Genomic DNA, 9,051 nt, shown 5'->3' with positions numbered 1-9,051 from the left:
GAGACAGATGATTCGAAAAATTCTATCTGCAACTATCTTTTTCCTTTTAATAGATGACAAATATCCATTACTCACGTCTCGAACTCATGGATACGAGGTTTTGAAAGACGATCATGGTATATACAATATTATAGAATTGTCATCATCCATTAATATAAAATTATTAATTAGAAAAAAAAGAATGGATGTGCTTACTTTCTACGCAAATCACGGAATTGGTACGAAACTAATTTTCTTTGCCGCAGGAGTAGGATCTCTATTGCAGAATCGAGGAGACGATAATTCATAAATATGAATCCTGAGAAAGGGAAATAAAGTCAAAAGAAGAGAGAAGAAGAAGGAGAGGAAGGAGAAGAAGATCTTACAAAAATGTCAGATTTGCTTGACAAGGCAAAGAACTTCGTAGCAGAGAAGATCGCGCACGTAAAGTATCCAGAAGCGACGGTGACCGACGTCGATTTCAAGAACGTTAGCCGTGATTCCGTCACATTCAATGCCAAAGTCTCCGTAAGCAACCCTTACTCCACACCGATTCCTATCTGCGAGATCTCTTACACACTCAAAAGCGCTACCAGGTCAGTAGGTTTTCTTTTCAGAATATCATTGATTAATATATCGATCAACAACGAAGATCATAGATAGATAGATAGAAATCTTCCAATATTAATGAATAATGATCGATCTATTTGTAATTGTTGTTTATCTTACCGGAACCGGATCAGACCCGTTGCGTCGGGAACAATACCTGATCCAGGATCATTGCGGGGCAATGAGACGACGATGCTGGACGTGCCGGTGAAGGTTCCGTATTCGATATTGATGAGCTTGGCGAGGGATATAGGATCAGATTGGGACATAGATTACGAACTGGACTTGGGATTCATTTTCGACTTACCAATCATCGGTGATATAACGCTGCCTCTCTCTACCAAGGGGGAGATCAAGCTTCCTACCATCGCTGATTTCTTCTAGCTCCTCTATCAATGGATGGATCTTATTCTCTCTGATGTTTGCTTCATTCTGCTACAAGTGATTTCATATTAAGTTGTTAAAAAAAATTTAAAAATTCTGATGTTTCCATCTTTCTGAGATTAGATCCAATTTGTGTGTTCATGTAGCTTACTTTTGAATGATGATGTGAATTTTCCCGATCAAGCTTACTTTTGAAGGTATAAACTCTGATTACATTAAATCATGCCTTTTGAACGATGGAAACCACCATGGACTCATAGTAATGGCAATTGGGTACTAAAGACTTTTGAGAATATTTATACAAAAAACTGGACAAGTATTTTATGTTTTGGTTGGATCTAAGGTCATGCCAGGAATATTGAATCTGAATCGTTTAGGTTTCTGAATTTGATTGAATTTTTTTTTTTTGAACAAAAAGAATGCAATAGCGGCCACCTAACCACCTAACGCCGCCCCCTGCTACGCAAGCATTAGCCCTGTTACCAGCGCAAACACTGGCCTCGTCAGCAGAACCCCACTAGAGGCGTATAGGCTACAAAAGCCGGTAGCACTCATGCTTAGGCCAAAGAGCAAACAACTGTCCAATGCAAGAAACAAAGGAACAGAGAAAATTCAAACTTGAGACATGAAATTTACCAAATCACTTGGTGAACTTGAGACCCCGGTGGTTGAATTGATTGATTAGAATATGTGTTTTTTGTGAAGTTGAATTGGAAATGTCTCATAAATCGTAACTGCACAGAAATGAGTTGTTATCTTTTACTGCAACCAAACCACAACTCACTGTTATCTTTTACTGCAACCAAACCACAACTCACTTTTGTGCAATCTCAAAGTGAAAAAATCATCAGTATTTAGAATGCCAAACTCCATGAATGCCTTAAATAACTAAATTGTTTTACTTAAACCTTAACAACACCCTACTTTTGCTTGGAAGAAAAAAAAACTCAACAATAAATTATTTTTATCTCAAAACTATTTCCTCAACCAGAATTTTTCATATAAAATTCATGTTTCAAAATACATCTGAAACAAAACAATTTTATCAAACGGTTTTCTATCGATTCTTGTGTTTCTTCTGAAGCACGAAACACCGAAACACCAGAAACTGTATTTTGATAGATTATCAAATGGACACTGGATTTGTGCCCCGAAAGTATCACATCAATATTTTATCCGAAAAAATCACTTCACTATATAACTTAGGAAATGAAGAATTACTGGCTCTGCTTTCTAAATCAAATTTACACATTTAATAACCAAAAAAAAAAAAATTGCAAACGTTTAAGCTCACTCTGCTCACTCTACCTCCTCTTCCCCACATCATGGTGAGCTCACGTGTTATGTCCATATATTGAGAGAAACCTTTACCATTGAAGTGCAGGCCATAATTGGTTCTTTCGTGATTTTGTCAATCGACACAGTAACCAACTAAAGATGGTAACAGAAAAACCATGCATGCGTCGCACTTTCCAGTGGGTCAACCTAACATCAAACGGTATATGGCGTCACAACCTGAAAAAGAACGCTGAACCCATTAGTTTCTACCCACACAAAAACAAACCATTAGGTTCACAAAAAAGAGAGAAGAGTGTATGTGTGTGTGTGTGAGAGAGAGAGAGAGTAATATTATCCTTACAATCAACATTTCTTGTACCATGGCTCAAGAAATTGAGCACTGTGAGTCAGTCACTAATTAATAAATAACCGTAGTATAGTTACCGCTATAATTTTGTTTGGGATGAGAAAGTAAGGCTGTTTAAGAAGCTGCGTTTTAATGGGATAGCTGGATAGGCACCACGGATGTTCAAAACCATGTCATGCCAAGAATAATGAATTTCCACAAGTTATATAAAGTATTGTCCAAGGAGAGGAACCATCAGATTCTGGTGCAACTCAAAACTAAAAGGCGTGTTCGGATCATCCAAACTGGCAAACCGAATGCCACCCCTAGCACCTACTACTAAAAGCCATTCAAGCAGACAGTTGTTGAGGCTAAAAAACAGAAACAAAGCTTGTGTACCTTATGTGGAGGCGTTCCAGGTCTCAGTAAGTTGTTGCTAGCTCCTGCTTTCCCTTTCTTGTCAGAAGGCTTAAGTATCTGAAAGGAACATGTCAATGAATCGTCCACGCTCATCATTGCACCAGCATTGTCAAATTCCCCACAATAGTTTGGAGCTGAGAAAATGGTCACCAGTTGTCGTTGTGCGAAAAATTCATAACCATCTTCCACAACCTAATGGAAAACCACAAAACTCAGATGAAAGCACTCTTTTTAATAAACCAGAGATAGTAGCCTAGACAGTGAAGCATAACCCTAAAATGGTGCATAAGTATGAGCAGCACAATATTACATTAAATAAATGAAATTCATGTAAATGAAATAAAACCAAATTTTAACCAAGAAAAGAAATAAAAACAAATTAAAAGGAGATATGAGATACATTACAAAGAGGAAACGAGATAGTTATAAGGAAAAAGGTCCCAACCTCAAAACCAAACAAACAACCCCCCCCCAACCCAAAAAAAAAAAAAAAAAAAAAACAAAAGAACAGCACCCTGCTGGAAAATCATCCGTCCCATGCACAGCTAGCCAATATTATCATTGCACAGAAAGTAGAACCCCTTGCATTGCTTTTGGGTCGAATGTGATGGTTCATCTTGGCTCTGATCATCAAATGAATTTCTACACTAGTATTTACAGCTCTGAATCCAGCAAAGACCTAATATGGATATCCCAACCACTGGATTTATATAGGAGAATCATCATCAGTTAGATTTCAAAGTCTTGCCCAATATATATTGAAACTCTTCGCTAATATCATCAACTGTCCAGATGGGCATACCAAATTAAACTGTTGATATACCACATGGGATGAAAAAGCCTAGACATGTCCTCGATATATCTACAAAGTTCGAGCACCAACTAGGCTGTGTCGCTGTGATACAGCAGACAAAGAACATGGGCAGCCACCTGGTGATTCCTTTCAGGGGCAGTAACATATAAAGAATACACCTTCAATCTTAAAGTGAACAAATCAGACTTGGGTGGGTTTTCTTGAAAATAAATCTTAAGCTAGAAAATCATGATAGGGACATCATTTTGTTTTATTAACCATAAAACCTAACCGTTTCATGGTATGAGGCATGTCTCATGCACTCTCACAAGGTGCCAGCTTTAGCATCAAAGGTGTTCCCTTCTACCATGATCCTCAGGTAAGCCTCACAATATAAGACACTCAACCTTCATCTGCCTTGCAGAAGGAAAAAAAGAAGAGGGAAACACTAAAGCATTGCACAATTTAATCATATTTCACATGTAATGTGTTGCAATAGTTTGATGCCTGAAGAACAATATTATAAGAATGTCTATGGGCAATAACATTATCAATGAAGGGTTCAAAGTGTTGGAACTTGCAGGCCACTTAATATGAAGAAACACAAGCCACAAATCAAGCCATACTCAAGATATCAAACTTGAAATGTTGTTGCTTGTTGACCATTATCTGACGTACATAGCACAAACCTGGAAATTTACCTAACATGATGCAAAGTTCACTAAGTTATGGAATTACAAAACAATATTGAGAAACAAAATTCTCAAACACATCTAGTCTAGAAATAGTGAAGGCGTAAGACAAACTGATCTAGATAAACAGAAAAGGCTCAAAGAAGAAAAATAACAAATTGAATCATTCTAATAGGAATCCTAAAAAATTGTGCTCTGGGTGAGTTAAATGCACATCCTCAGGTTTGTCTGATGTTTTTTGTAAGATTCATCTCGAATAAATCAAAGCAGCTGATTACAATCAGCTCGTAAATGCTCATATGCATATTAGTTGATAACCCCCCCCCCCCCCCGTCTTTTTTGTTAGGTTCGTGAGGGGAGCAGGAGAGTTAAGAGACAAATACCAAATACACTTGCCTGGTGAGCTCGGCAGATCAGATCAAGATCATGTTTCTGAAGGAATTCAGCAACCTTGTCAGGCCCAAATGTGTAGGAGACACCTCTATCATTCTCACCCCACCCTTCAATATCTTTATCTGGATCAGCCCAGAGAAGATCACAGAGAAGTCCCTGATCGGGCACATCAACAGGGCGAGCAATTTTACGAATCTGATCCAAGTTCTTCAAGTCAGGAGACAATCCACCATGCATGCAAAGAATCTTCTCATCAATAAGAGCAGCCACTGGCAGAGAATTGAAGCACTCAGTAAATATCTTCCAGAGGCGAACATTAAACCTCCTTTTGCACTCATCATAGAAGCCATATATACGGTTGATGGAGGCACATTCATGGTTGCCCCTGAGAAGAAAGAAGTTCTCTGGGTATTTGATCTTGTAAGCAAGGAGGAGGCAAATAGTCTCAATGCTCTGCTTACCACGGTCTACATAGTCCCCCATGAACAAATAGTTCGCCTCAGGTGGGAAGCCACCATATTCAAAAAGTCGGAGAAGATCAGAATATTGACCATGAATATCTCCTGTCAAAGGGAAACAGCAATTCAGCAATGAAGATTTAGGGAAAATATAAAGGACTTTTTAGGAAGATGAGAAGTTCCAAAAGAATGTAAGAATTTCATCTTCTGTAGTATCCTCACTTCTTTGTAAATAGTTAAAAGTTCATCAAAGCTTAAAGCTATGTCCCACATCTCTGCACTTCCTACAGAGCAGAATAACAATGTCCCCTGTTCCATAGTTCCATATCATTCTGGAAATGTTTAGTGCTTAAAATAACCTAGAGGATCTTCCAGATAGATACCTAACTGACCATATAGCTGTAGAGATATACCAAAGAAATCACCTATAGCATTGGTGATCAAAGCAGAACACAGGTCTTCATTTAATGGATAGGTGGCACAGGCTCATCAGTCTCTCAATCAAAAGAAGCCTCTGGCCTCATGTAATCTATCTCTGTTCTCACAAGAAGGCTTGTAATCGGGCAAGTTAACAAGCCAAGAGTACCTTTCCAAATCCAGGAGTCGGTTGTGCTAGCTTATATTAGCCTTTGGTCTTTTGGTTCCATCAATAATTCACCCGATAAAGCTACAAACCCAATAGACATCAACAGCAGGTCATTCCTTCTATGTTGAAGTTGCAAATGGATAGCATCCAGCGGACAACCAGATTCTTTAAGGGGTCACTTGGTATATCAAACAACACTCGACACCACCTCTCAACTTCATCTATCATACTTTTAATTCTCTGAGAACCTCTACATCGTCTTCTTTATTTATAATTGAGACTACTAATCACTTTGCAGAATATATCTCTTATAAATTATCTTGGAATTGCTAAGACCAAGATTCTAACAAATTCGTTATGCATAGAAATAATTGTGAGGCAGTGGACAACATGTTTAAAATGGACAAGTTTTACAAAGACTAACCAACAGTTTCGCATACTAAGAGCTAGACAACAACATTTTTCTTGTAGGTTCCAAAAAATCTCCAATAATGCAAAACAGATAACGAACTGCGATGAAGCTCTCCTCTAATAAATTCACAATGAAAAATTTTGTATTCTTCCCCATTCCAGGTAATTCTTCTTTTAACAATTGTACAAAAACAAAGTCCTGTTCCGGAATACCCCCTTTATCTTTTCATATATACTTGTTTTACTCTCTTTCCTTGAGAGTTTTAACTCAATAAAACTTGCACCGCATCACATTAAGCCTACCAACACAGAACCATGCTAAACTGAAATTAAATACTAGTAGCACAGAGTAATGTAATGCATGCGCGTGATCGTGCTCCAATTTGATTCATCATGAAAGCTTGCAATGTTTAGATAAGATACACATTCGATTGCCTAACAGAGCAATAAGTCAAAACAGACAGATAAAAGATGAATGTGAGTCAGTCTCTTCAATTATTACCGCAGATCTTTATGGGAGCTTCCAGCTCGAGGAGATTAGGCTGGCTAACGAAGATCTCCTTTGAATTAAGGCAAAGCATACGGATTTCTGGGTCTGTGATGTGGACCTGCTTCGGCGTCCGGCCGTTCTTCACGTCGAGGAGACGCCGTATGATGTCGTCTAACAAAGTTTCATCCATTGGCATATTTTTGAATTCTTGAGAACGAATTCGAGCCGATAACGTAACAATTGAAAACCCTAACTGCTGATTCTTCTTCTTCTTCAACTATTTATCACAAATCAAAGAGCTCCCCGATCGTACAAATAGCGAAAAAAGAAGAGAGAAGAGGAGAGAACGTGTATATATTTTTTGCGAGTCAAAAGACGAACAGAACTGACGAGAGATAGGCTTTATAAAAGCGACAAAATCCAAAGATAATATTAACAATAGCTTTAAAGAAGAGTGATGGAGAGCTCAGCTCGTCTTTCTTTGTTTCTGTCTAATCTTCCGGCAAAACCTACCGGATCTCTTGAGATTTAACGACGTGCATACGTGTATGTACAAATATTCCGGCGACAGATACTGGTTTCACGTTCTTTCTCTCCCTTTTTTCCTGGTAAGTGATGAGGAAGAGTGACTGATGCGAAGAACAAATCAACGAGGGACTGTTCGTCTGCAGATCGATCTGTTCGGTCAAAAGAACTTGTTCGTCTCTGACTCTCTTCCCTGCTCTTTCGCTTCCCTCTTTGTGCTTTCAAGAAAGAAACAAAAATGATTCCTGTAACGCATTTATGAGTTTGTGATTTGTGAAATGTGAACCCTATTCCTGAAACTAAAGAAGTCCCACCTACACACGTGTCTGTTCGAGTCAACTTTTGCTGACGTGTACCTGCAAATTAACCCAAACGGAGTAAGTTGGACTGGAGTACAGAATAAAACCCTGGTCCAGTCGCTATGGGTTTTGCCGGGTTCGGATCCTCCACCCGCATGAATTAGAAAGTTTCAATTTCGAATGGTTGGATGCTTGACACATTTGCAATCTAAAAATAAAATTTTCTTTATTAATATAAATTCTAAAATGAATAAATCCAAGTCTTTTCCATACGGGAGATTTTATTTTATATTAAACATATATAAAAAATTTAACCATATAGAATTATATTTGTTCTCTCCATGTGGGTAGAGGATTTAGACTTAGTTTTGTTGGTCACTAGATAAGGATTTAACATATGATTGATGTTACCTTTTTGCCCATCAAGCTCTTTTTACTTCCATTTTCCTCCTCCGATCTCTCTTTCCAATTCATAAGAATTTAAAAAAAAAAAAACTATTTGGTTACTTGAGTGAGGATATTTCAAATATTTATAGATTTCAAATCTCTATAAGTCATGATTCATAAAATTAACTATTTAGTTAACCTGAATCTATGGAATGAAAACCCTAGAGAACTCTTCGTTATTGTTCGAAAGTCGAAGTTTTGAGAATTATGTTAAAATGTTTAGCTATTTTATAGCTAGGGTAAAATCCAATCTACATATTCACGTTTTTTGTATAAAAATATGAATTTACAGATTTCATGAATCTATAAATTTTCACAGCTAAACCGGTGTAAATCTTGCATTCATGAATCCAGAGATTTGTAACCAAACAAGCCCTTAGACTATTGAAAGTAACTACAAAATCATCTTGCTATATTGGGCATATGATGCAATGGCTATTGTGATGATTAGCATTGAATAAATGCTATGAGGGTTCTATTAAACTTCAATTGCGCAAAAGAGTCTTGTGTATATTATATTGATTTGAATTTTTTACATGATATTCACTATTATTGTAATAAAACTAATGACAATACACTATTATGTTGTAATTACTTAAAAAATTACAAGTTATTCACAATTAAATTTTAAAAGGGTAATTTTCATCTGGACCCCTTGAGGTTTTGTTTATGTCATTTTTAGTCCAAAAAAATTGAAACTTTGCATCTACCTCTCCTGTACTATAGAAAAAGTAAATATAATGACACATTATCATTTTTATGACTAATTTGCCCTTCTTTTTTAATTTGAAACGAACTCAAAGCTTTGAACTTTGCGAACTCGCTGACCGGTGAAACTCTAAGCCGGCAACTGGTCTATTTGAGCTTCACCACCATTGATGAAGAAGGTGCGCACATTTCCTAGCTTTGTATTTCTTGCTCACTGGTGTTCATGCTCTCAT

General features: G+C 37.3%; 2 protein-coding genes across 2 annotated transcripts; one reads left to right on the top strand and one right to left on the bottom strand.

The window, feature by feature from the left end:
• The first annotated feature begins 217 nt into the window (after nucleotides 1-217).
• Nucleotides 218-1,308, top strand: LOC149014227 (desiccation protectant protein Lea14 homolog). The gene is made up of 2 exons (XM_089158510.1): nucleotides 218-575; nucleotides 723-1,308. Exons 1-2 carry the CDS (start codon nucleotides 370-372, stop codon nucleotides 970-972), a joined length of 456 nt encoding a protein of 151 aa, XP_089014636.1. The 5' UTR covers nucleotides 218-369; the 3' UTR covers nucleotides 973-1,308.
• Nucleotides 1,309-1,552: 244 nt separating this feature from the next.
• Nucleotides 1,553-7,620, bottom strand: LOC149014226 (serine/threonine-protein phosphatase PP1-like). Its single transcript, XM_089158509.1, has 4 exons — nucleotides 6,852-7,620; nucleotides 4,898-5,457; nucleotides 2,996-3,208; nucleotides 1,553-2,487 (listed from the first exon to the last, which is right to left on the bottom strand). The coding sequence occupies exons 1-4, from the start codon at nucleotides 7,033-7,035 to the stop codon at nucleotides 2,464-2,466; spliced, it is 981 nt and encodes a 326-aa protein (XP_089014635.1). The 5' UTR covers nucleotides 7,036-7,620; the 3' UTR covers nucleotides 1,553-2,463.
• Between the last annotated feature and the right edge of the window lie 1,431 nt (nucleotides 7,621-9,051).

Source organism: Hakea prostrata, chromosome 6 (assembly GCF_041222555.1).
Source record: "Hakea prostrata isolate BN-2017 chromosome 6, UWA_Hpros_2, whole genome shotgun sequence".
NCBI classification, from domain to species: domain Eukaryota; kingdom Viridiplantae; phylum Streptophyta; class Magnoliopsida; order Proteales; family Proteaceae; genus Hakea; species Hakea prostrata.
Note: the sequence above shows the minus strand (reverse complement) of the source record. Positions and strands in the feature narration are given on the sequence as shown.

What these genes read in the sequence shown, in the direction of transcription:
- LOC149014227 (XM_089158510.1), top strand. Translation starts at nt 370, where the DNA reads ATGTCAGATTTGCTTGACAAGGCAAAGAACTTCGTAGCAGAGAAGATC. An exon ending in ACACTCAAAAGCGCTACCAG is followed by an intron (nt 576 to 722) that starts GTCAGTAGGTTT and finishes GAACCGGATCAG; the next exon opens with ACCCGTTGCGTCGGGAACAA.
- LOC149014226 (XM_089158509.1), bottom strand. Translation starts at nt 7,035, where the DNA reads ATGCCAATGGATGAAACTTTGTTAGACGACATCATACGGCGTCTCCTC. An exon ending in TGATCTGCCGAGCTCACCAG is followed by an intron (nt 3,209 to 4,897) that starts GCAAGTGTATTT and finishes GTTTTCCATTAG; the next exon opens with GTTGTGGAAGATGGTTATGA. An exon ending in CTGGAACGCCTCCACATAAG is followed by an intron (nt 2,488 to 2,995) that starts GTACACAAGCTT and finishes GTTCTTTTTCAG; the next exon opens with GTTGTGACGCCATATACCGT.